At 37.3% G+C, this 27,995-nt stretch overlaps 1 protein-coding gene across 1 annotated transcript; it reads left to right on the top strand.

Moving 5' to 3' along the window:
- The first annotated feature begins 335 nt into the window (after positions 1-335).
- Positions 336-27,381, top strand: LOC132187528 (anaphase-promoting complex subunit 1). Its single transcript, XM_059601868.1, has 37 exons — positions 336-661; positions 1,005-1,068; positions 1,944-2,028; positions 2,698-2,984; positions 3,189-3,294; positions 3,427-3,587; positions 4,514-4,701; positions 4,779-4,848; positions 10,258-10,428; positions 10,648-11,132; positions 11,623-12,082; positions 12,426-12,764; positions 13,848-13,931; positions 14,700-14,792; positions 14,905-14,964; positions 15,325-15,423; positions 15,676-15,816; positions 17,186-17,266; positions 17,853-17,927; positions 18,902-18,973; positions 19,857-19,950; positions 20,025-20,107; positions 20,270-20,326; positions 20,460-20,537; positions 20,725-20,846; positions 20,939-21,099; positions 22,289-22,365; positions 22,451-22,564; positions 22,702-22,803; positions 23,598-23,738; positions 24,078-24,251; positions 24,445-24,508; positions 24,637-24,776; positions 24,856-25,013; positions 25,972-26,050; positions 26,395-26,493; positions 26,911-27,381. Exons 1-37 carry the CDS (start codon positions 435-437, stop codon positions 27,307-27,309), a joined length of 5,490 nt encoding a protein of 1,829 aa, XP_059457851.1. The 5' UTR covers positions 336-434; the 3' UTR covers positions 27,310-27,381.
- The last annotated feature ends 614 nt before the right edge of the window (positions 27,382-27,995 follow it).

The raw sequence follows: 27,995 nt of genomic DNA, 5'->3' as shown, positions 1-27,995 counted from the left end.
TTTAAATAGACCATATCATTTTCATAACATTCTGATTTGTGAACATTTGGGTTGGATGGATTTTTTATAATCTAATTTATAAAATTGTCATGGGTCTCTTAATGTGTGAAAACTACATATTTATTATATACTTATAAGTTCGTGTTAGTTTGCAAATTGTGTAAAAAATTGTTAACTTCCCTTAAATTTTCTCCATGGGAAAAAATGGTTCCATAATTCCTGAAGAGGTCCAGGATAATCTTGGCTAAAGTTAGATAATCCTTGCACCCAAACAGAGCAAATTCTAGGGTTTAAACCCACTATCAACAATTCCCCACCCGTTAACTCATCAAACACTGAAAAAGAGCGGGAGAGAGCTCTCACACTGTCCTCCACTCCAATCTGCTCCATTTCTCTCACTCACTGAGCCAACGCTGTCACCGGTACGGCTCACAATGTCGGTGGGGGTTCGCCAGCTCACACTGCTCGGCGAGTTCAAGCCCTTCGGCTTAATCGCCGAAGCCCTGGACGGAAAGCCCGCCGATGATGTCATCGACAAGTACGACTATTTCCTCTTCGATCCACAAGTCGTTCGAGAAAGAGACGAAGCCGGTGAACCAGACGCGTCAGCCTCCGCGTTCAGCGATCGTAGCGATCACGAGCTTTTCATCAGAGGGAACCGGTAATTCTTTATTTAGTCGCACATAAACAATAGTTTAGAATTCGAAGAGGAATTTCTTATCTTAGTGTTTAATTTGATAAGTAAAAGTAGTTCGTGTGGTCACCTGAAATAGGTTTTCCCTTTCTGGGGCCTTGAATATGGAACGTTGCTCAGTTCGAATTTTGCCTTACATTTTCTCAGCAGCCAAACAATAATCAAAATCAATTCCTAGTTCTTTAAATTTTAATCATCACGTGCGTTAATTTTTGTTCATGAGCAACCTGTTTCATACCCCTTTTTTATTTATTTAATTTTTTTTTTATTTGATTAAATTGTTGTAATTTTCTCCACTTGTTTGTAACAGGATAATATGGACGACAGGTGCACGAGTGTTTAAGAGATTCACCTTACCCTCCACGGTCATCAAGGTACTTATTTTTTCTGATGCAGTGGATAGATTTGATGTTTATATCTTTGAGATATGCTAAATGCAAGTTCACTCCCCCTGACGTGGCACCACCTATATCTTTTGTCGTTGTGGTGAACTTTGGGAGTAATATACCTCTTGTAAAATGATATACCCTTGCTCTCTTTATAGTTACTTTGTTTTTTAATTGCTTTTCTTTATATTAATGGAAAACTTTACTCCAGAGTTAAAAGCAGGGCTCTATAATTTTAATGTACCTATTCTCATAGAGCTGCTAGGGATGGCACCAAAGCACACGGGATTGCCAGTCTTCCTCCATCCGATTGATAAAGATTTAATTATAAGAAAATGAATGCAATTTTTTTACAGCAAATATGTTGACTGACTTGCTTTGAGGCAGATGCTATTACATAAATTCTTTTAGACATTTTTTATTCATTTTTAATTTGTTGTGAACCTATGATGTATACTTTTTTTTGATAAGTAATTGACAATATTATTAAAAGCGTAAAGGTGCCCCTAAGTACATATGAAATATACAAAGGGGAACACCTAACTATAATTAGCAAAAAGAACAAGGAAATCGTTGTAACTACTCGTCAGAGGAGACACATAAGCAGCTGTCCACAGATACAAGTTTTGAAGAATAAAGATATAATAACTTCCTCCAACGACCTCTCCAGGTCCGGTCCTCGACACGTTAATGCATTATTTATTCTCTCTCTTTGTTCATAAGAGATTTTTCATTGTATTTTATAAAAACTTGACATCTCTTGTTACATCTATCACTGTGTATGTCTGTCAGATAGAATGATATTTGTTAAAAATTGTGCTCTATTTCAATGAACTCTCAGTTTTGGCATTAAAAATTTCCAGGTGTGCTGGTGTCGTCTGGGCAATATGGCTGAAGCTCTGCTCTGTGTCTTACAAATAGATTCTTTAACAATCTACAACACGTCAGGTAAGCAGTCCAGGATAGGTTGAGTGGTAATTTAATTGCTTGATAATAGATGTTTCTTTGTTTCTTAGGACATGGCTCTCTGCAGCAAAAAGAAAAAAAGTGTCTTGTAAATATTACTCGTGATCTTGCCACTTCGGCATCAATAAAAAGATGCGAACTCGTTGATGTGCTATCAATAGGCAGTAAATATTAGGGATGTAATGATGGACTATTTTATGGCTCCTGTTTAGTAGTCCCAGTGTGCCCAAAATATCTGGTTTTGTTGCTCTTTGAAGAGAAAATAAATCCAGAATCAGGCTCATGATTATCTATGTGGTGCATTGGTTAAAATCCATCACATGGTGGGTTGCAAGTTTATTCTTTTTAATGCCGATGTGGCAGGATTAGAGTCGGTATCTGCACTTCCTATGTATTAGAGTTGTGCCCCACTGTGCTTTTTTTAATTAGATTGAATTACTTATAAAAAAAAAGTTATGAAGTCACTTGTCCTTTATATGCTGGAAAGGAGCCAAAATCATTCTACCAAACTATATCTCTCAATCTTTAGTGGGAAATGTTATCAGTTTATTTTACTTGGAAATCGTAAGGAGTGACTTTTAAGCTTTTTCTTAAAGAACCTTATTTATTTCATATTATGTGTTGAAGCTGAGTTCCTACTTTGTTGAATAGGTGAGGTAGTATCTATTCCACTCCCTCGTACCATCACGTCGATATGGCCTCTTCCATTTGGTTTATTACTTCAGCAGGCAGCTGAAGTGTATTCACCAGCACATATTCCTTTTTCATCTTCAAGTACTTTGTTAGGCGCATGTGATATACCCCGTCATAGAAGAGAAATTGGGCATAGTCCACCCCATAAATTGGGATCTCTGAGTGCATTTGATTATGGTTTTAAGGGAGACACAAGTTCAATGTGCTCACATCTAATGCTGAAGGATCCGCTGGAAGAACCACAGGTACATACTTTTTTTTTCCCTGTTACTACTCATATTTGCTTGATGGCCTTTTCTTGTTAGCTTTTTATTTTGTTTGCTTCAGATACGTGCTATGCTCATAACTCGTTCCTGGACTCTAGTTTCTGTCAATATAGGCTTAGTTTTTTCTTTTTCCTGTTCTTTGTTTCTTATTTATAAATAATTTTTGTTAAATGAAAATTTCAGTCGACTTATATTGAAGAGAGAGGAAAATTGAACATAATGAAGGAATTTGATGAAAGAACAATATGGACTAGTGATCAGATTCCTCTGATGGCATCATACAATAAAGGTTTGTTATGCATCTGTCATAATCAATTTTAAATTGGCCCTTCCCTGTCTCTCTCTCTCTCACACACACACACAAAAGCCCTTATCTTCGTTTTCAATATGCATCATTTCTGATACAGTCATTCTTATGCAGGAAAGATGCAACACTCGGTATGGGTCGCAGAAGCAGTTAATTCTAACCTTGAAGTGGCAAATGCTAGTTTAGCTGATGTAGTTCCTGCTGATGTAATACCAAAACAGTTCTCTTTTCATAGAATATGGCAGGGGAAGGGTGCCATGACAGCTGCTTGTAAGGTGTCAATGTACTTACTGATCTTTGGTGTCTTTTGAATGAAAATCTGATCAGGGAATCTCTTTTTGTAAATTAATGATTGTCTTCATCCCTCTTATTCTCTTCTTTAGAGCATTATGAAGCTCTATAAAGGTTTCAAAAGAATTTTTCTCATTAATGGATTGCACTTTATATTAGAATGGAGAAGCTGCATTGGCATCTTTGATCAACCAATGGATAAAAAGTAGAGCATGGAGCTTCACATAATGTGTTGGGGTTCATAATGGTTTAAGGTCCGATGAGGCAATGACTGCTTGGGTCTATTTAATTGGATCTGCCTAATTGCGGTTGCTGGCTTGGGTTTGCCTCTTTGATTCTTCCTAAATAGAGTCAGGAATATAGCCACAAGTTTTTACCCCCCCATTGATCTTCAGGGTGACTTTCATTTCAGTGAAACAAATATTTAAAAGAGACATGGAAGAATAATGAGCAAACTGGATTTCAACTTTAAAGAAACGTTTGGATCTTCGCAGAATTGAATTGACTTAACTGATGTGGTTATTGGTGCATGCCTGGTTTAATAACATTTTTGAACTTCATAGTTTTTTGTGGCAGGACTTGACTTTGGACCTCCTGGTTTTGCATGTCTTAAGATCATAATTACCCTGGCCATCCTTTTCAATTTTGGATTGTTGTTTTTCTCTTTGTTTCTTCAATTCTTATTTCTTTTAAGATGCTTTGCTCACCTGGGATTGGGAACATTCTCCTAAAAGGGGGCCCCTTTGGTTTTATATTTTTGCATACTATGTGTGTTTGGTTGCTTGTGATATGTATCTAATTGTTCTTGTTACATTGCTGTTTTCTTTTTGAGTAGTTGACGATAAAGTTCATATTTATATATGGTTCTTCCGTTTTCTTTTGAATTTTACTGTTCTCTAATGTTTACCAGGTTTTTCTGGCAACGGATAGTGATGCATCTCCTGTAATTTGTTTTCTTCACCAAGAGCAAAAAAAATTGTTGGCTGTAAGGCTACAAAGTGTTGAAATAAATAATGAGATTCTGTTTGATATAAAACCTGACATGAGCTGGAGCATACCTGCGGTTGCAGCTGAGCCTGTGATTGTAACGCGCCCAAGGTAGAGTTGAATTTATATACTTTTTTTAGGGGTTTTCTCTTGACCAATTGCTTTATTATCTTGTGCCCCTTTTTCAGAGTTAAAGTGGGACTGCTATCATACTCAGACATCATTGTTTTGACTCCAGAAAATAGCCTTCTTCTCTATGTAAGCTATATGCATATGATTATAACATAGCTTACATCAATTCTGTTAACCTTTTTTTAATTTTTAATTTTTCTCTCTAATTGAATTTCAATGACAGTATGTGTTTTGCATTTTCCACGCCATCCTTTTCAAAATCATACTTTGAGTACCACGTCTTTGACAGGAATTGGTCATGTTTGAGTATTTCTAGAGACAGTTTGTTCTTCACTACTGATATTGGGATTACATTTGCTTGCAATTGCCAAGTATCAAGTATAACTGTTGTTCTTATACTGATATGTTGTATTTATGTTTGTTAAAGTAATGGTAAAGTGATTAGATTTACCTCTTTCTATAAGCTTAAACTTTTAGGATAATTGGTAATTTAACATGGTATCAGAGCTATAAGCTCTTTTTTTTTTTTTTTTTGATAAGTAATGATGCATTAAAGAGCGCAGAGGGACGCAACTTAAGCTTATAGGAAGAGGTAAATCTAATCACTTAACTATTACTTTAACACTCTCTCACGTATGAGCTCAAATTCCCTTTTAATAGGTGACGCTCAACACGTGGAATATTTAATTTAAATGGGGGTGAATTGACGAAGTCAAGGTTTGATCCCAGGACCTTTGTGTTAAATCACCACTTATACTTTTAGGATAACTGGTAGTTTAACATGGTATCAGAACAAAGGTCCTGGGATCGAACTTTTTTTTTGATAAGTAATGATGATATAAAAAGCGCAAAGGGGCTCAATCCACATACACGGGAAGTATATATAGAGAGCGCATAAGAGGGAGAGAAATGAAAAAGAAAATCAGAGAAACTAATCACTAAAGGAGCTAGCCAAACGGCTGTCCAAGAGTAAAGAGTAAAGAAGAAAAAATGAGTCAATTCCTCTATGGTCCTAGTGGAATTTTCAAAACATCTATCATTTCTTTTATTCCAAATACACTACATAAGACACAGAGGGATCATCTTCCACACAGCCGCGCTTCGAGACCGACCACCCGACCACCAACTATCAAACAAGTCCCTCACTCGGCAAGGCATGATCCAATACAACCCAGACCGCTTAAAAATCGTGTGCCAAAGAGCGCTGGCGATCTCACAATGGAGAAGAAGATGATCGACTGACTCTCCATTCTTCTTGCACATACAACACCATTCCACTACCACTATGTTCCTCTTACGCAGAGTATCATGAGTTAAAATTTTGCTTAGAGCTGCAGTCCATCCGAAAAATGCCACTCGCTGAGGTGCCTTAGTACGCCAGATGCTCTTCCATGGAAACTCCTCTTGATTAGACTTGAACAAGGCCTTGTAGAGCGACTTAACCTCAAACTTGCCCTTCATGGACGCTGACCAGCAAATACGATCTGCACTGTCTATGGAAACCTTGCAAGAATACAACCAAGCAAAAAAAGGAGAAACCAAATCCATCTCCCAATCTTGGACCGGCCGTACAAAAATGACATTCCACTCGACAACCCCATTCCTCCAAGTAAGATTATCCTTTATCCAAGCTTCTTTGTGTCTGGCGATACTAAATAAGGACGGGAAGGCTTGCTTCAAGGGATTGTCCCCACACCAAATATCATGCCAGAAACGTATTTTTGAGCCCTCCCCCACCTCAAACCAAATACCTTTGGCAAAAAAAATTCCACCCTTTGCGAATATGCTTCCATAGACCCACACCATGAGAACTCGAAACCTCCTTCGTGCACCACCCACCTTCTTAGTTTTCATACTTAGCTTTGATAATCTTACACCAAAGAGCCCCGCTCTCATTCGCATATCTCCAAAGCCATTTCCCTAAAAGAGCTTGATTAAACTGGAACAACTTCCGAATTCCAAGACCACCATAGCGAAGAGGGCGGTAGACTTGGTTCCAACTTACAAGATGCAACTTATGCTCATCTCCCATTCCTCCCCACAAGAAATCTCTTTGGACTTTCTCAATCCTTTTAGCTACACTTAAAGGAGTCGGAAACAGGGACAATAAGTAAGTTGAGAGATTAGCCAAAGTGCTCTTAATGAGAGTTAGACAACCTCCTTTGGAAAGATACATTCTCTTCCAACCTGCTATCTGACGCTCCATCTTCTCGATCACCTCATTCCACATAACCGTATCCTTGAACGGCGCCCCAAGAGGGAGACCCAAATACTTCATAGGCAACTCAACAACACTACACCCAAGGATATTGGCTAAAACCCCAATGTTCTCCACCTCACCTATGGCCACAATCTTTGACTTTCCCAGATTCACTCTCAATCCCGACACAGCTTCAAAGCATAAGAGAATGAGGCGTACATGCCGGATTTGCTCGATAGAATTTTCACAAAAAATCAAAGTATCATCCGCAAATAAAGAGTGAGAGACCATCAACTCCGACAAGACCCTATTCCCCATCGAGAATCCCGTCAAAAGGCCTTGGTCTACCGTCACATTCACCATCTTACTCAAAGCCTCCATAACAAGCACAAACAATAACGGAGAGAGAGGATCTCCTTGCCGAATTCCCCTCGAACTGTTGAAGAAACCTTCTGGAGTACCATTCACAAGAATGGAGAATCTTACCGACTTAATACACCACTCTATCCAAGCCCTCCACCTCTTGCACCTATGCAGCAAATACAAAACAAAGTCCCAATTTACATGGTCATAGGCCTTTTCCAGATCCAGTTTACAAAGAACACCTGGCACCCCTGATTTCATGCGACTATCCACACATTCATTTGCAATGAGAACGGAATCTAGGATTTGTCGACCCCCAATAAAAGCATTTTGAGAATAGGAGATGACCTTACCCAAAACAGTTTTCATCCTATTGGCAAGAACCTTAGACACAAGTTTATACACCCCTCCCACCAAGCTAATGGGCTGAAAGTCCTTCATCTCCACCGCATCCGCCTTTTTTGGAATTAAGGAAATAAAAGTTGCATTCAAGCTCTTCACTAGTTGACGCCTACGATGGAACTCAGCAAAAACCGCCATGACATCTTGTTTAATAACACCCCAGCAAGCTTGAAAGAAAGCCATGGAAAAGCCATCTGGACCTGGAGCCTTATCACCATCCATGCCTTTTACCACCTCCCAAACCTCATTTTCCTCAAAATCTCTTTCTAACCACCTATTATCCTCCTCATCAATGGGCAAAAAAGGCTGGTTATCCATTTTAGGGCGCCAAGTGCTTTGTTCCGAGTATAGGCTTTGGTAATACTGCACTATGTGCTCTTTTACCTCAGCTGGATCACCGGATAACGCGCCATTGATACGAAGCACTTCCACACGGTTATGCCTTCGATGAGAATTAGCCATCTTGTGGAAGAAGCAAGTATTCCGATCCCCCTCCTTGAGCCACAAAGCTCTCGATTTTTGGCGCCAATGAATTTCTTCACACAACAAGGTATTTTCCAATTCTTTCAACATGTCCACCTTCCGAATCTTCTCCTCCTGATCTAAGCCTCTCAATTCTGCCAACTCATCCAAATCCTGGATGCCTCCCAACAACTCTTTCTTCTTCCTCTCAATATCCCCGAACACCTCCTCATTCCACTTTTTCAAATTCACTTTAAGGGATTTCAACTTATTAGCAAGCACAAAACTAGGTAAACCCTCAAACGAATACGACCCCCACCAAGAAGCAACCTTGTCAACAAAACCCTCTGTTTTAAGCCACATATCTTCAAATTTAAAACACTTCTTACCTCCACACGGATTCCCACAATCCAATAATAGAGGAAAGTGATCGGAGAGCAAGCATTGAAGTCTTCTTTGTGACACTGCTGGGTAGTGATCTTCCCAATCCGAGGAAAGCAAGAACTGGTCAATCCTCGACCAACTCTCATTCTCTTGATTATTTGATCAAGTAAATTGACCCCCCATCATCGGAATATCAACCAAATTGTTCTCTGAAATAAAGTCCGAGAAATCCATCATGCCCGAAGAATAATAAGAAGCACTAGAGCGCTCACTAGGAAACCGAACAATATTAAAATCCCCGCCAAGACACCAAGGGACCTCCCACACCCTCATCAAGCCGGCCAGCTCTTCCCAAAGAGCCCTTCTCTCCACTTCCTCATTCGACCCATACACCCCCCCAAACGCCCAAACCCAGTTATCCTCCACATTTTGAAAAGAGCAAGCCAATGTGAAATGCCCCACACAATCCTCCTTACACTCCACTATCCTCCTATCCCACATTAGTAACATCCCCCCCGACAAACCATTAGAACCTTTATACTTCCACCCCACATGTTGACCTCTCCAAAGACTATGAATCACCTCCCGGGAGATATCCTTCATCTTAGTCTCAATCAAACACGCTATATCAACTTTCCATTCTTTCAAAAGACCCCTATTGCGCAACCTTTTTTTGAGGGCGTTCAACCCTCTCACATTCCATACTACGATGTTAAGCTTCATAATCCACCAACATGCCCCTCTCACCTTCCTCAACCTCATCAAGTCCTTTGAGTGCAGGAACATAGGTAGACAAGCCTCCCAAATCAGAATCATACTGCATTCTAGATGCTTCAATGGCTTTGAACAAAACCTCCAAGTCCTCCTTTTTCCCCTCATCAGAAACACCAATTTTAGGACAAAATTTGAGGCAATTATCAACTACCCAGCTGGAAGAAATCTTGTCTGACCCTAAATCCTCCAATCCTACAGCTTCAGAAATTTTGTCCTCACCCATGCCTGGATCAAACCTTGACTCCATCAAATCACCCCCCATTTAAATTAAATATTTCACGTGTTGGGTCTCACCTATTAAAATGAAGTTTGAGCCCACGCATGAGGGAGAGTGTTAAAGTAATGATTAGGTGATTAAATTTACCTCTTCCTATAAGCTTAAGCTTTTGGGATAACTGGTAGTTTAACAATGTTTGAGTACTTTTTGAGGGTTTGACTTTCAGACTAATATGATATCTAATTGTACTTCACTAATATTGTATGTCTTAAAAAATTATTGTAGTGGTTACCTTGTCGTAGAATCGCTTAATTAGGATTTAGGTCTGAAGCCCAGTGAAGTTTGACTGCTTATCTCCCTGGACCTTTCTAGTGTTTTAATGCATATATCATATATGCAACTGCAAATGGATGTCCTAAGAGATCATTGGCAAAAAGGATTCACATGGCCAATCCAAAGTGACTAGTCTTAAGTTTTCCACTGAGTTGAGTTTGCTTGCCATATGCAGAAATATTTATCTTCAAGGAAACTAAATTTTTATCCACTAAAAAGTGAGATTGCTGTTCTTCCTCTTTGTTATACAACTTAATGCCTGTTCTGTCTAAATCATATATTAGTTTGTTCTGAAAGTATTTCTTCTTTTCCTTTATGAGACATGCTAGAGTTGGTTGCTAAAGTTTGATGTGTCTTTTTCTCAGATGTGTATAATTTGACATATATGTTATAATTGCAGTCAGGGAAGCAATGCCTGTGCAGGTACACGTTACCTTCTGGTTTGAGTAAAAGTCGAGCTTCACATAATTTGGATTTTCCAGAAACATCATCTGTGTGGCATGACTTAAAGATTATAGGACTGGCTGATGCTGTTGAGGGGCGTATCAATGTGATAGCAAATAATGGGCAGGTATGCTTATTTATAACTGTCATTATGTTTTATATATATATATATATATATAGCTTTTTGCCTTTAGTTGACTACTCTGCAAATTTTCTTGATAATCAGATTGCCTGAGTTTGTTCTTGTATTTGTATTAGACTGTCGATGTTTCTATCTGTTTAAGTAACTTACTTTGATAGCTGTTGCTATAGCCTTTTGAAAATTCTTTTTTTATTCTTTCTCCAGATGTTTCGATGTGCATTTCGAAGAAGCCCATCATCTCTGTTGGCAGATGACTGCATCACAGCAATGGCTGAGAGGCTCAGCTCCAGTTTCTATGGTCATTTTCTTGGTCTTCTTTGGAAAGATGGCGACTCTGCCTATTTAGCAGATGCTGATTCTAGTGTTAACTCAGAATGGGATTCTTTTTGTAGTATTATTATGCAAATGTGTAAAAGCCCTTGTGTTGTTTCTCAAGAATTTCTCAAATCAGTGCCACACTCATCTTGGGAGTTCCTTATTAGCAGCAAATTTCACAAGAATTACAAACTTAACTCTATCAGTGGAATTTCTTCCGGGATGTCACATGATGTTCTGGGATTTTCCCCTGGGTCAAATTCAGATGGTAAACGAAGTTTGCAAAATTCATTTTATTCTGAGTTATTGATGGAATGCTTGGATTCTCTGCATGCAGTTTATGAGAATCTGAAACTGCACATTCTTCGCAAAAGGTTAGTCTTTTCTTTCTTATGTATATTCTTGTTGTTTCTTTGTGTTAGAATTTGGAATGGTCGTGAGTTATATGCTTCTTGTGAGCTGAATAACTAATAATAACTTTTTAACTAAGTTGCATTTATATTTGGTAGTGTAGACACTGTGCATCTTTTTAATATTTGGATTTGCATTACTTATATATATAATAATAATAAAAATAAATAAATTAAAAAAAAAAAGAAAAAGGATTTGCATGGTTCCTTGTCTAGTATACATGCCAAGTCAATAAGCATTAGGGTTTGCTTTACTTCATACTAAAACAACCCCTTGGTACTATAGAGTACTTAAATTATTAGTTATTGCACTTCTACTGCCTGCTATATGCATTTTGGGTTGAGCCCTCTTACGTGTGATTTCTTACCTTGAATGGATTGTAGCAATGACTTGTGGTACATTAGTTCTCAACTTTTTTTTTTTAATAATGCTTTAATACTTTAATTCTTGCAGGGACTTGGAGCTTCTGGCAGTTTTATTGTGTAATATTGCTAGTTTCTTGGGTGTGGAAAGCTATTTAGATCATTATGTTCGTGATTTTCCTGGTCTTTTCAAGAAAATTGGGATGTGCACGACCTCCTTTTCCTGGAAATCTGCTCCAAGTTTATTCAGATGGCTTGAGAACTGTTTGCGACATGGAAGTAGTTCTGCTAATATTGATGATCTTCCACCTTTAATTTGTAAAGATGGAAGTTATGTTGTTAGTTGGGCCCGAAAGGTAGTCTCCTTTTATAGCTTATTATCTGGCGCTAAACAGATTGGGAGAAAGCTTTCATCAGGAGTTTACTGTAACATTGCCCCGGGATCACATTGTATAAATGAGGAGCTCGTAGTTTTGGCAATGGTTGGGGAAAAATTCGGACTGCAACAGCTAGACTTACTGCCTTCTGGTGTATCTCTTCCTCTACGGCATGTAAGTTGGTCCACAATAATGCATCAGATGTGATGCTGATCTTGAGTTATTGATAGTAACTGGAATATAAATTGTCTGCGGTATTGTTTAAAAACAGTGTCAGGAAGGTGATTGTTGGAAAATTGAAGGTGCCTGTAGGTTTATTGTATGTTTATGACAGCATACCGCCAGACGTGATACTGATCTCAAGTTATTGATAATTGCCTCTATCCATTGACACCTAAAGTGTGTTGGACAATATAGGATGATTTTACTATTAAATTCTTTTATCTGGAAAAATGTAGGCTTTACCATCATTAATTTCCTCATATTCAGCATATTTTTTTGTTTCTGCACTAATCAGGCATTGGATAAGTGCCGGGAATCTCCCCCCTCTGACTGGCCTGCAGCTGCATATCTTCTTCTTGGTCGGGAAGATTTGGCTTTGTCTTGTTTGGCATGCTCGTTGAAATCTAGGGAACTTGGGGCTCAAACCAATGTGAATTTGATCTCCATGTCTACACCTTACATGCTACATTTGCATCCAGTTACAATCCCTTCCACAGTTTCTGATACAATTGGGCTTGAAAGTACCAAATTTGAGGAAACAGATTCTGTTGATGGGTCAATGACAGATGGTATGGAGCATATCTTCAACTCAAGCACACAGTTGCGTTATGGTCGTGATCTGCGATTGAATGAGGTCAGTCTAGGACCTTTAAGTTGAACTGGTTATATTAACATGTTTTTAATCAATTCTTCATGTACTTACATATTAAGAGCAGAGTTTGCAAACAATATACTTCCTGTGGACCTGGAAATGACTTACCTTTTTATTGATATTTCGATTACTTTAAAAAAAAAAAAAAATGGAGTCTGCAAACAAATCAACGATGAAATGGTTCAAATAGTGCACCTTAGGCAACAAGCAGTCCTTTACTCTACCCACCTGGTTCTTTGGATCCATTCTGCTTAGATTTGTGTTGTGTAATCTAGTTTTGCTCGTGCTTTGACGTTGTAGAGGTGTTCAGTTGTAACCATATATCATAATGTTCCCCATAATGCATAGAATGATTCATACTCTATGGTCTTAAGTTTAGTAACAATGTATACATGGTCTGCAGGCTTGTGATGGGTCACCCTCGAGAGTAATAGATGGAGGTGATTGGACCTCTAGATTTTACTTTTTCCAACTAAAATGTTGTTTTTATTTTAATTTTACCATATATGGGGAGTGGAAAGCTCTGAGGATACAGTCATTGTTTGACCTGTTGACTTCTTTTGGTTTGGCATGTGTTTTTGCGGGTTTTCTAGGACTTCACATCATCCATCTCATAGTTTTGAAGTTCAAGATGTTGACAAAACACGCTTTCAACTAGGATGTTTATAGTATCCCTGTTTCTCTTGCCATATTTTTGTTCTATATAGGTTGTATATTTTGGTAGTAATCTGTGGGATTACAGTATTCTTTTTCCGAGTACACGAGCTTTTGATATGCAATTGTTTGTTCAGCTGTCTTTATGTGTTGTTGAGCCTGTTATGTAGGCCCTCAAACTTCAGGATCTTATTTGATTTCTCTTACCATTATTGTGAATATCTTTCCATGATGACTATCAAGCAACCTCTTACATAGTTATAATTTTGTTTGACAGTAATTTTTCTCTAGTTGCATTCTCAGTTCCCTGCTTTTCCTTAAAGTGTACATGTTATGGTGATGATTATTAAAAGCATAATTTTAAATTCAGTTTTATTACACATGTTTAATAACTACTTTAATTTCAACTAGGTTCGACGCCTTTTGTGCTCTGCTAGACCTGTGGCAATTCAAACATCTGTTAACCCTAGTGCCCCCGATCAGGACCTCCAACAGGTATGCTTTATTGTACTCAGTTGAATGTTGAATTATTCATTCTTTTCCATGATATATTGTAGCTCTTTCTCCCACCATCGTAAATTCAGTTCCTTGGTCTGAAATGGCATGGTCTTTAGTGAAGCTGAATAAGTATGATGGTAGGAATTTGTAGTGGTAAAGCATAGGCCATCAAGGCCTGATATGGTTCAGAGACTGTTATCTTTGGAGAAAGGATCTTCTTTTATTGCCTTTATCCAGCTGGCAACGGAATTTATATATTCCCAAGATGAAACTTGAGATTATGAGACAGGATTCTAGACTCTAGAACTATTATGCTATCCTCCTGGCTTTTTTATTCTTGAATGCAAGACAAGGCTGTATGGCTTTGCTAATGAAGTTTAGTGCTTGTATAAACTTGTAATAACAAGGGGCCCACATAATAAATGTTATTTTCAATTGTGTACTTTGGTCTAGAAAATATTTGCTCTTTGTTGAATCAAAACCAAACTAACTTGCAGATTGAACCAAATTGAGTTGGGAAGCCCTCCCAGGCTGTTGCAGAAAATTTAAAAAGAGCATCCACCTTACATTTTAGTAATTGAATCTGCTTCTTTCTTCATCTACATGACTTATATGCACAGCTATAAGGATTGGATAATGTTTCTTGTCAATTTTCTGTATTTTGTGAAGGTGTTGATATCCTTTTTGCTTCTCCTGCTTAATGGACATAATAGTTCACAATGCTATTGCTTCATTGTGTTGCCTTTTCTTTTTTGGTTTATAAAGGCTCAGCTATGGAACCTTGCTCAAAGAACCACTGCTCTTCCTTTTGGTCGTGGGGCGTTTACTGTTGCTACTATATATACTCTGTTAACAGAGGTACTCTTGTATTAAAAAATCTCTCACCCTATAAGGAAAAGGTTTTTCATGGAATGTGTTTCTTTGAGATACACTTATCTTTTCCTGATAGATTGTCTTTAATTTTTTGTAGGACTTCGCAGTCCCGAAGCTTGTTTTAGCAGGTCGGTTGCCTGCCCAACAAAATGCAACTGTATGTTCATATTAAGTTCTTCTGTTAATATGTTGCATTCTTGACCATGTTCTTTGGAATTCTTGTTTGTTTTCACTGATTCATTACCGCATCTATTATCATAAGCTGACAATAGAAAGGTCTTTCAGTGAGATATGGAATTTGGTAATTTTGTTTTTCTTAATTGTTCAATTGTAATTGTCTTTTCACCCTAGTCATTTCGGTTTGAAAGGTTCCTTTCTTTAATTTGTTTTTTATTCTCCATTCATTGCCATATTTTGTTATTTTGACTTTTGACTTTTCCATATTTTCCTCGTTTTCATTTTCAAATGTTTTTACCTTCACATATCACTTACACATTTTTATTTGGTCCCTTTGTAGGTTAATCTAGATCCAAACTTACGGAATGTACAAGAAATTAAGTCTTGGCCTGACTTTCACAATGCTGTTGCAGCTGGACTAAGACTGGCCCCCCTTCAGGTTTATCTTTATTTTTTAAAGAGTTAAATAGATTTTCTCTATTGTGAATTAAATTCTTGGTATTTCTAATGCAGTCTATATAGATATGGTGAAAGCAAGTTCGTTGTTTCTATTCATTTGGATCCCATCCACTTGTTTTTCTTCCATATAGTGAAAGCAAGTTTTTTGTTTTTCTTGCATTATATCTGTATTTTTACCTATATATAGTATATCTTTAATTTTAGGTGATGTATATCGACCTTTCATTTGCAGGGTAAAATGTCAAGAACTTGGATAATATATAATAGACCTGAGGAACCAAATGCTATTCATGCTGGCCTTCTTCTTGCATTAGGATTACATGGATACTTGCGCGTTTTGAATATTACTGACATATACCAGTATTATAATCAGGTGGAGTTACCATGATCTTTGTCACTTATCATCTTTAGTTTTAGTGCCTCTTATTCCTTGAGTCTTCTTTTCCAAAGGTTAATTTTCTACTATTAATGTGATGTGTCGCTCTGTTTCAGGGTTTAATTTTTTTGCTTAAATTAGTATTCATAAATCTGAGATTGAGTCATATTTGTGCTGCTTCTCTAAGGATCTTTTGGGTCATTCAAGTATATTTTTCGCTTAAGTGTTGGTGATTTTAAAGAAATGTAGTGTATGGGGAAATTAGATGTAGTGCATCAGTATTTTAATGGAGTAAATTAAAGTTACCTTTGGTGATCTATTGGTAGTTGAAATCCTACTTGATTTGTTATAATCTATTCTGTTGAGTATATCTGAAGCCGGTTTTAAAACCTACTCTTGTTTGACTGTCCAAAAAGTTTTAAGTTGATAGTAGATCACATCAACAATGTGTATCAAGCTTAACACACACTAACACTTCCCTTCGCATATAGACTTGCAACAATTATAAACAGATTGTGAGCCTTAATGTGTAGAGCAGAAGGAATCACCAGAAACATCTATAGATAGAATAGGCTCTGATACTTCAATGGTCGCCTATCCAGAAAGTTGAGTTTGTAGGAAATGGGTTAGCTATGTATGTCAAGCTGAATTCACTAACATTTATGCTTGATAAGGCAGTGGTGTGAAACCAATGAGTAGGTATGAGTGTGCACTTCTTTTTTCTCATAACTAATAAGAAGTCCTTTGCAACTAAAATGGAAAAGTAATCTTTCAAGTATGAAAGATTATTTTCAAAACTCATCACATGAACATGGACATTCCTTTGCGTTCGAATGCAGTGAAATCTTGTTTGAACGCGACATCACAAATTCAAAATCTTTTAAACTTTTAAACTCCAAAACCTTAACGTTTTGTCAATTAAAAGCCTATGAGCCTCACTGTGCTCCATTCATTTACACCAAAATATATATATTTATCTCTATTATTTTATCTTCAAACTCTAATTTCTATATTCTTTTTGTATTTTTCTTACGCTGGGTGCTACAACTAGTCTCCATTTAATGTCATTTATTTGCTCCACAAGCAGCGTGGTACAATTCATTAGACTTTACTTGTAGTGAAACATTTATAAAGCTAAGTATTATTCCTTGGTTGTTTTATTGCTAATTTTGCTTTGCCACAATGGTTTGATGGACTTAAATGGATTTTTGTTAAGTTTGTACACAGGTGTTTTGTATAAAAGACATTCGTGTCTTTTGTTTAATGCCTTCCTTTCCATTTTCTCCTTCTTCATCTTTTTCTATTCTCTTTTATTCTTTCTACAATCAGAGTCTCATTTTGCTTTCTTGACACACTGCTTTTTTAGGAACATGAAAGCACAACTGCAGGATTAATGCTTGGCCTGGCAGCTTCTTATAGGGGGACAATGCAACAAGCAATAACAAAGGTAAAAACATATAATCTTTTGATCTTCACCTTTCCTTCTATACTGATCTCTTTTTTAGCAAAAGCAACTTGATGGTTTTCGTTCTCTTTGCCTCAGAAATCTGTCTTTGTTGCTTACCTTTTCAACTTCACATTTTTGCATCAAAACTATTTTTCCCTATTTTTATGATGGAAAACTTCCATTTTATTGTATGTTATATTTTGTATATTGATTGATAAGTTCAAGTTGTTTTGCTTCTATGCGGTGGATTATTGTTTGTCACATTTTCTCAATGCCCATTTTTCTTATCTTTTCGTTAAGTACACCATATTTGTTGTGAATGAGCAGCTCCAAATTGATGATAGGAGTTTTAAACAGTCCAAGCATGTAATTATAGGGCTTTTGTGTTTTGAGCAGCCAGCAAACTTGACATCAAGTTTACTTGTAGATATCCAGTTGAATTATTTCAGTGCAAATTGTAGACATGGATTTATAATTTCTATAGTTTATTTGTTCTAGATTTATTTTTTTTGTTCCTGATTTGTACTCACTCATAATATATGTTGCACATAGTTTAAGCTGATCTTTTTGCATTATCCCATGGCAGTCTTTTTATATTCATATACCTGATCAACCTCCTCCATCTTCCTATCCAGAGTTGGAGTTTCCAACCCTTCTGCAGGTATGCATCATGAGCTGTTGTCTTTTGATTACCCTCTCAATTTGCCTCTTAAGTTTATCTTTTGCAAATACTTGTTTTCTCCCCATATGATTTGTATATGGATATGTTTTGAGCATAAGAGCACCAAAGTTAATTTATATTCTAAAATTGACTTAGAAAAAGCTTATGATCATGTTAATTGGGATTTTCTGTTGTACATGCTAAAAAGGTGCGGGTTTGGGGGGAAGTGGTGCTCATGGACAGTTTATTGTATTTCCTTGGTGCGTTTCTTGGTTTTGGTAAACGACTCTCCTAGAGGCTTCTTTAGCAGCTCTCGTGGCTTGAGGCAAGGGGACCCTCTGTCTCCTTTGCTGTTTGTTATAGTGATGGAGACGTTAGATAGGATGATTTCAGCTGCAGTGAGTGGGGGCTTGTTGGCTGGCATCTCTATAGGGATATGGGTTGATATCTTCCATCTTTTGTTTGCTGATGATACCTTTCTTTTTTGTGTGGCCGGCCCAAATCATCTTTGCAATTTATGGAGCTCATTCTTATGTTTTGAAGTTGTGTCTAGTTTGAAGACGAACTTAGCCAAGTCGGAATTGGTTTCGATGGGTTGGGCTGGCTGGGATTCTGGATTATGGGGTTATGTCCTTGCCCTTGAAGTATCTTGGTCTTTTGTTGAGGGCATCCTATAAGGCCAAACATATATGGGGACGGTGTTATTGGGAAGATAGAACGTTGGATTTTAGGGGTTCTCTTGTATACTCCCTATGTACTAGGGTTGCAACCCTCTCCACCTTATTTATGACATGACATTACTTATATAAAAAAATTGTTTCTATATTTGATAATATGTTTACCTACAACTTCCAAGCAGCTTTTGCATGATGCTGATGCATTTGATTCTTTGTTTAGTAGAATCAGATTTGAAGGGTTACTTGTGAACTCTCCAATATTGATTTTTACCTTGCACTCTTTTGTTGATGCTCCAGTCAGCAGCATTAATGTCACTTGGGCTTCTTCATGAAGGATCGGCGGACCCGCATGCAATGCAAGTTCTATTGGTACTTTTTTGTCTCGATGCTATGCTAATGGATTGCTCATGATTTTTTTTTTTTGGGTACTAAACCCCAACTTCATTCTTGAACTATCAATTGTTTCAATTTAGTCGTTGAAATTTTAAGATTGTCTCAATGTTATCTTTATCTCATCTTATCTTCAATATGACAACAATAATTATCAATTTGGCAGATGTTCTTTTGCATGCATGCTCTTATAATGCTGACATGGCATGTAAGGCCACATACAGGTCTCACAAAATCGAAATATATGAAGACACAAGAATTTAATATTAAAAAAAGTGTAAAATAATAGATAACATTGTGGTTCTTAACTTAGATGTTACTTGTTTTTATATGTTTTGATTTTGTGAGAACAGCATGTAACTTGAGGTGGCATATAAGCACTATAAAGACTTGTATAAAAAGCGTTTGCTAAATAGCTTTGTCATTTACTTAGTGACAGTAAGGCAAATTAAGGGTAGTATGGGGCTGTTTTTTAAAAAAATTGTCATTTGCATAGTGACAGTAAGGCAAGTTAAAGGTAATATGGGGCTGCTTTTGAAAACCTTAAGGACTACATTGAAACAATCATTATGAAATTAGAATTGGACACATAGTCTAGGACCAATATGGGATTTTGTGCTATTTGTTTCTACATTTTGGGTTATGTTATTCATTATATACGAAAATGAGTATGAGTATGCCTTGAGAAAGGATAGATGTATAGAATATTTCAACGACATAGGGCTTTTTCAACTCTCTCAAAATGGAATCTATATCATATATGTATTCCATGGTTCCTTACTTCAACAGTGTATAAGTATCTTTATTTAGCTTTATTGGACGTATAGTTGGCCTTGTATATCAATGTCATTTCTTTTTACAGGGTGAAATTGGTCGTAGAAGTGGAGGTGATAATGTCCTTGAAAGGGAGGGTTATGCTGTTTCTGCAGGATTTTCGCTGGGTCTTGTTTTATTGGGTATGAGTAGTAGACACTACTATTAATTGAATTTTGTTAATCTGTCTTAGCTAACAGTGCTTTGTTAACTGAAGGTCGGGGTGAAGATGCACTTGGTTGCATGGACGCAATAGTTGATCGATTGTTCCACTACATCGGTGGCAAAGAAATTTGTAATGTATGCTGTTAAATTTATGTTTTATTCATTATTCCTCACAGATAATCTGGATTGGTATTATTGAATTTATAGTGCTGAAATCTAAATGCTCTTTAGTCTATTTGATGTATGTTACTTGTAATTTGAATTATTAATTTTCTTTTTGGTTTTATTCTTCATCAGGAGCGGTCCCTTTTCTTGACTCTATCAACAGAGGAACAGAGTCGTGGTGCTGCGAAGGTAGTGTGATTTAAATAGCTTCGCGTGTTCACTCTTTCCATAGTTTAAACCATGTGTCAAAAACATTTGTGGATTTCCTTCTTTTTGAGCAAGTGATATTCACATTTCTTTTTATCCTCTTGTTATCTTGTAGATGATGGATGCAACAGCAGTCAATATTGATGTCACCGCACCTGGAGCTACAATTGCTCTTGCTTTAATGTTTTTAAAGGTGACTTTTCCATGAAGGAGCTACTGAGTTGATTTGTATGAACTTTTAATAACAAGTTCATCAGTTCTAGACCATTCATAAGTACAAAATGGCTCACATTTTATTTTTCTTTTTTTGATAAGTAAATGCCTCACATTTTCATTGTCCTTTATCAAGATTTTCTCAGTTTGCCCCATGTTTATAACAGACTGAATCAGAGGAAATTGTGTCAAAGCTTTCTATACCTCATACTCGGTTTGACTTGCAATATGTGAGGCCTGACTTCATAATGCTCCGTGTCATTGCTCGGAATCTGATAATGTGGAGCAGGTAGAGCTAGTCTTGTGAACTATTTCAACAACTGAACTTGTGACCATTTTTGCTGTTCTTTAGATCTAAGATGATAAGGTGTTTTCTTGTAGGATTCATCCTTCCAAAGATTGGATTCAGTCCCAGATTCCTGAAATTGTCGAAAATGGTGTCAAAGGCCTCGGAGTTGATGCCATTGATATCGATGATATGGAAATGGAAGCATTTGTCCAGGCTTATGTTAATATTGTGACTGGAGCATGTATTTCTCTTGGTAAGTGGTTATTCCCTTTTTTAGATGAAATGTAACTTTTGTCATGAGTCAGTCCTTAGTTTTTGTAAAAATATCATTTCTCGCCTGGAGGCCTTCATGTTATAGGCCTTTTTGGTGGGGTTTGTTTTGTGTGTCTTGGGTTGCTATGTGGTTTTTTTTTTTATTCGTGTCCTTGTGTATACTTCCGTTGTACTTAGGACTGCTTTACGCTTTTTTTTTTTTTTTTTTATAAAGCTCTTTGATTACCTATCCAAAAAAAAAGAAATAGGGATTGTTTGATCCGCCTTACTTCCGGTGTACTTAGGGCCTTCCAGTGGCTAGGGTTTTCCCTAGCAACTTCCACTAACTCACATATGCCTATAAATATGGAGCTTATGTGGGCATTAAGATACACACAACTACATAGCCCCCACTCTTAGATATTTGAGAGAAGGTATAGAGGTCTCAAAACCCTAACCCTAGTGGTGCATAGTGAGTTTGGTAGAGAAAATCAAATCAGCCCCTCTACATCGAGGAGTAGCCGAATTACCATATGTAAGTACGCTTCTTGCATAATTTTTGTATTGGATACATCCATACCTTGCTCTGTTGAAGCTAATTCCTGGGATTCTTCTGCTGTGTTTTATACACAGAAGCCCAACAATTAGTATCAGAGTGGGGCTTCATAGAAAGTAGGGCTTAGATTGAAGTTTTTGAAACTTCTGGCATTCAGGCATACTGCGTAAATTTGGTGCTGCTGCTGGAACTTTTTCCAGCAGTCCCTGCCACTCAAATATGATCGTCCTTGGTCCTTTGCCATGCCTAATAACATGTTAGGACCTTGATTGGATCATCCCAAGTGGCTGGATGCATGTTTAATGCATGATTAAATTATTGCATCAAAAAAGTGCTGCTCCAAAATTCTGCAGCAACATGTTGTTCATGTTTTGCATACTTTAAATTGATTCAAAAATTATTTGATTGATTGATTTAGCACGTTAAATACATGGTCAACAAGTTAGAATCAATGTTTTAGAAGCGTCCTAAACATGTTTTCGAATTGTTTTTATATGATGTATTCTTACTGTTATGGTTGCCATTATTTTCTTTTATTGCTTCTTTTTGAATCTTCTTGTAGCAAATTAGTAGAAGTTTAAGTTAGATCTGTTTTTGTTATCTATGTTTTCAAGTTTATTATCTTCATGTTCAGGGCTGAGATATGCTGGTACAAAGAATGGAGATGCACAGGAGTTACTTTATGAATATGCTATCTATTTCCTTAATGAGGTTTGACCTTAAGCATGAGGCTGCTTAATTTTAACATAAGTTTATCTGTCTATTTAGACATAAGTGATATAGTTAATGTTTATAGATCAAGCCTGTTTCTGCTACAAGTGGAAATACCTTCCCAAAGGGATTGTCTCAGTACATTGATAGGGGCACATTGGAGATATGTCTTCACCTCATTGTTCTTTCCCTCTCCGTGGTAAATGAAATTACTGTTTGATTTTAAATTTTACTATTACTATCATATCATCGTCATCATTATTAAATTTTGCTGTTTTCTGTTCTGAAAATGATAACTGTGGCTTATTGCCTGGTACAAATGTTCTGAGGGAGCAGATTATGGCTGGTTCTGGACATCTGCAAACCTTTCGATTATTGAGATTTCTCCGCAGTAGAAACTCTGCTGATGGGCATGCTAATTATGGTATTCAGATGGCTGTAAGTTTTTGTTTAGTTTTCATCAGATCTCATATTGTTTCTAGAACCGCTCATCTTCACTGTTTTTATCATATTTTGAGATGTCAGACCCACTACTGGATTTGTTATGGGCTTTTCATGATTCTCCTGGAACATGGAGAAAAACTTGCAAGCCCTTATGGATACAAAAAATGCTTTTGGATGTGTTCCTTGAACTTTAAGATCATAAACCAAGAAATGTGTTACAAAACAATGGTAAGGATAAAGTTGAATGATTGTTTGATCCAGGACAATGAATTATGCAGTTCATCAAAGGGAAAGTAAGATGTATCCCTTTATTTCAACCACGTGTTTAAGATATTAATAAGGCTTGCACTGCCTTGTGAATTGCTTTCATTAATTACTGAGGCAACGATAACTGTGGATTTTTTGTAATTTTCTGCTTCCTTCAATTGTATTACTTGCAGAGCGCTTTGTGATGTGAAAATATGGTCAAATCCTTTCTCACGTTATGTGAGGAAGATGCTCAACATTTCTCTTTTTTTGATAAGAGAAATTTTATTAAAAGCGTAAGGCGCAATGCTCACCATTTCTATAAGATCCCTTCAGTCTTAAAATAATATGGAATGCATTAGACACATGTTTGGGTCACTGTTGACCTAAAGGTATATCTGGTTACATTTGTCATATGTGGTGGATTTTGCATTCAGGTGGGCATCTTGCTCGATAACAGCACCATGTTTAAGTGTTTTCATTTTAAGTTGAGAGATAAATTGTGCTGATTGGCTTTCTGTTGAAACTTCACGTGATCGTAGGTAAGCTTAGCCATTGGTTTCTTATTTCTTGGGGGAGGAAAGCGAACGTTTTCAACAAGCAACAGTTCCGTTGCTTCTTTACTGATCACTCTTTATCCACGCTTGCCTACTGGACCAAATGACAATCGATGCCACCTTCAGGTATGACTATCTGTGATTGAGTTAAAGATCAGGAACATATAGTAGAGAAATTTCGTAGATAAACTGGGAATAGTTTGAAGTGCAACAACGTCGTCGTAAAAATTTTAAATTGGTTTTGAACTGTTCAAGTCAGTCTCATTTCATATTAATAGGCCTCATGAGCAGTGTTCTGAAAACTGGATCGGCTGGTTGAACTGGGTTAATGGGGGAATCGGCGTAAGTTCCGGTCCAGTTTACACAGACCATTTCTGTGATGGGAGGCTTGAAGCATGCTTCTCCCCTTCCTACTTTGTCCAATTGTTACTTTTCTTTGTTTTTCTGAAGGAAGTTTATGTCCAGGCATTCCGTCACTTGTACGTCCTTGCTACTGAGGCTCGCTGGGTCCAGACAGTTGATGTTGACACTGGTCTACCGGTGTATGCCCCTCTTGAAGTTACTACTAGGGAAACTGAACATTATGCGGAAACAAGTTTTTGTGAGGTTACCCCTTGCCTTCTGCCAGAACGTGCTGTTGTAAGTTCCATATGTTCATAAATAAACTCTGCAGGATATACATAATTTCTTATCGTGGACTTGCCTTTTGATTTCCTTTCCCTTACACATTTCTCATGGTTGATTGACCTTGGATAGAGTCTTCTCAGCTAAATTTGTCGTACTGGGGAAAGTTATTTTGGTACTAAAGGATTATTTGATATGCTGCTTGCAGTTGAAGACAATACGTGTTTGTGGCCCTCGGTACTGGCCTCAAGTAATAGAGCTTTACCCTGAAGGTAGTTGGATTCCACTGCTTGGATTTTTTTTTTCTTGTTAATGTCTAACAGATAAATCGCTGCTCTGCTTTGATTATTTCATTGTATTTAAGATGCTTCAGATTGATTAAATTTTTATTTTTCAACAGATAAACCTTGGTGGACTTTCAGGGACAAGAATAACCCATTTAATTCTGGCATTCTGTATGTCAAACGAAAGGTTGCAGCTTGTTCGTATGTTGATGATCCTGTGGGCTGTCAGTCTCTGCTGTCACGGGCAATGCACAAGGTTGGTAATTTACCACATATAGACAATTTACTGGTTTATCTAAGATCATTCAGTGTGTATCAAGTTATCTTTTATTCAGGTATTTGGCTTGACAAGCTCTACAGCATGTGATCCAAGTACTGTCCATTGCAATGGGCCTAGTTCTGTAACAGTTGATCAGTTGGTCAGTACCTTCTCCTCTGATCCTAGCTTAATAGCTTTTGCACAACTCTGCTGCGACCCTTCCTGGAATAGCAGGCAAGTATATTTGTATTCACCCCTTGTTTAAGTGGCCTTGTTGTTTTTGATTTCTCGGATTTAAAAACCCTCTAATGTTGGTCTTATGTGAATTCACTCATGTTCTTGTTTTTTAATATTCTTGATCCTGCTATACATTAGATGCTTCTTGAGTTAGGTTGCTTGTATATTTGTTTTCTCCTTGTATTATATTTACATATAACATGATCACGAACAGTACACCATTTAAATGTTAAAACTGCCTTCAAAGTTCAGGAATTCAAGGCAAGGAATTTTGTTTCATTACCAGCATGTTTGAGCATTGCCTTCTTCTAAGAATATTTAATGCGACAACTTATTGGTAACTATTTTTCACAGTGAAAACATTTGGGGTTCCATTTTAATTGGCTATGAATGAGAGGATTATTCAAGACTAGTAACTTATTGGATTTAAAGATAAGCCCCGAATATAATATATTGAGAATATTTTTCAATACCATACCTATAGTGCAGATTGATACTAGTGTCCAACAATGTGTAGAATAACTGACAATTGCTGGAAGTTGCAAAACAAATGGAACCAAGCCTTCCTGGCAAGCTCCCCCAGTTCGATTATTATTCTTGATTTGACTAACACAAATGTAGCTTAATACATATATACGTGCACATGAAATATGCTTTTGGTATGTAGAAATTTCTGAAAGTTGTGAATAGAAGTTTGGAACAAACGTGCAGTACATCATAGAGTGGATTGGTACGAAAGGATTTCATGTATGCAATGCTTAACTTGGTTATCGATTACTAAAATCTGCACTTGCTGTAGAATCATAGAATAAATCAACCTTCTAATTGAACATGTCGAGTTATAAGAATAGTGCTAACTGAAGTACATACAATGCTGCTATCTTTTCTTTTTCTCACCTTGAGCAGAGGATTCATTTCTTTTTTCCTTTATTCTGCTCATTGAAAATCTTTGCAGAACCGATGTTGATTTCCAGGAATTTTGCTTGCAAGTATTATTTGAGTGCGTGAGCAAGGACAGACCAGCTCTTCTACAGGTAACTATAAAATTTGGCGAAGACGAGCTAATTTCTGTGCCTTCTACAGTTTAACCTGAATAACCAAGTTAGTTCGCCTGATAGTGGTAGCATAAATATGTTGTTATCTTGTGATTATTTGAGTCAAAATGCCTTCTGTGAACCCCACATACAACTCATGTGTCAAACGTCGCCCCCACCAAATCAATTTTCCAAAACTCGTTTGTCAAACGTGGACCCTTAGTTTTTCTTTGATGGAACAAATGTAACTCGTTTATGCTTGCATCATTTTATTGAATGCTTGCCAGATTGCATTTCCTACCTTATGGAAACTTCTCTTTTCTTTCTGCCGTGATATTGTGCAGGTCTATTTGTCATTATACACGACAATTGCATCTATGACTGATCAAGTTACCAATGGTACTGTTGTTTTTGTTGACTCACTGTTTATCTCTAGTCTAAAGGTAAGTTTCCCAAGTTCTTGCAGTTTGTTCTGCTAATTGTACCAAGTAAATGTATTCTGAAAATCAAGATATTGCAAAAATTTGTCTGGGTATGTGCTGAAACAACTAGATTTCTGCATTAAGTTGATAAGCAACCAAAATTGGACTGGTGGTTGGGAGGATCCGATCTGAATTGGACCCGGCTAAGATTTTATTTTCATATCGAACCAGTTTTGACAATGCAAATTTAAATCAATCTCTTAATATTTGATCGTAATCAGATTGGATGGATAAAACCCAATTACTCCATTGAAAATAATAATTATATAGCAAGTTATGGAAATGTATGCATATACTATTAATTGTGCCAGTGCTGCCTTTGGTTTTATTCACGAATTATCAGGAGAATAATTTTTCACTGCCTGTTTCTGCTTACAGCTTGCACTGACCTACGCTGAGGCTCTGTTAAGTGGAAGATTGATCACTTCTAGAGGTGGCATTGTTCAATCTAAATTTATAGGGTCTGTTAGGAAGCGGGTAGACGAGCTCCTAAATTGTTCTCCAGCATTGAAGGACGATTTCTGTAATTATTTGAACTCTGGAAGGTGGCCCATCGGTGGATCGCAGGGAGAGAAAGGTTCAATACTTCTTTCATGGTACCTTCAGTGGTTTGGGGTACCAACCCCTTCTATGATCAAGATAGCAGTCGAGAAAATCAAGCCCAAGCTCATATCGTCATCTTTGGTTCCCTTCTTGCGTATGTTATTTCCAAGCACTCACATCATTGCCATTGGTGAGATAGACGAGTCCTTCTCTTCTTGTCAGTCAGCAGCGTGAGTCCTGCTGGGCTATCACCCTCAAGATGATCGGTGAGCATTACTTCACAAGCACCTACAACTACCACTACAACGTAGGTCAAAAACTAGCCATTAACGTCACTGGCAGCAGCACCGCCTCTCCACCTTCCAGCCCTGGCCGCCATCTTCTGGCACCGTGCACTCTCCTTCAAGCAGCACACATGGTCCCACTGCGGCTCAACAACTAGTAGGTGTGGCCCCGCTATTTACTCATCCCCTTTATCATTGCCATGGTTGTCTTCTAGTAATTATTACTGGTTTTTTGTTTCTGTATGGTTTCCGTATTTTGTATCTATTCATATCGCATGTTACCATGAGGCTCTTTCCATGTCTTGGTAACTTCCTCTTGTATAGTTCAGTTTTTTTTTTTTTTTTGGTAATTGAGCTTAATAAGAGGGAAAGAATGGGCAGTGTATCAGATTGTTACCAGCAATTTGTGCCTGCATGGGCGGAGCTTTGTTGCTGTGTTATATCCAAGTCATTCTTAGAATGTGACCTAGACTTGTTCCCAAGTTAAGAATCAACGTCGTAGCAAAATTTTCATGAAGATTGGACGAATGATCATGCGACAGTGTAGGGGTGGCAAAATTACATAGGTTTGGTTCCAAATGGAATTGACCCTTTGGTTAATCCGTAAGGATTGAGATCCCTTGTTATTAAATTCCA

The sequence above is a fragment of the Corylus avellana genome, chromosome ca7, assembly GCF_901000735.1.
Source record: "Corylus avellana chromosome ca7, CavTom2PMs-1.0".
In the NCBI taxonomy this organism is placed as follows: Eukaryota; Viridiplantae; Streptophyta; class Magnoliopsida; order Fagales; family Betulaceae; genus Corylus; species Corylus avellana.
Note: the sequence above shows the minus strand (reverse complement) of the source record. Positions and strands in the feature narration are given on the sequence as shown.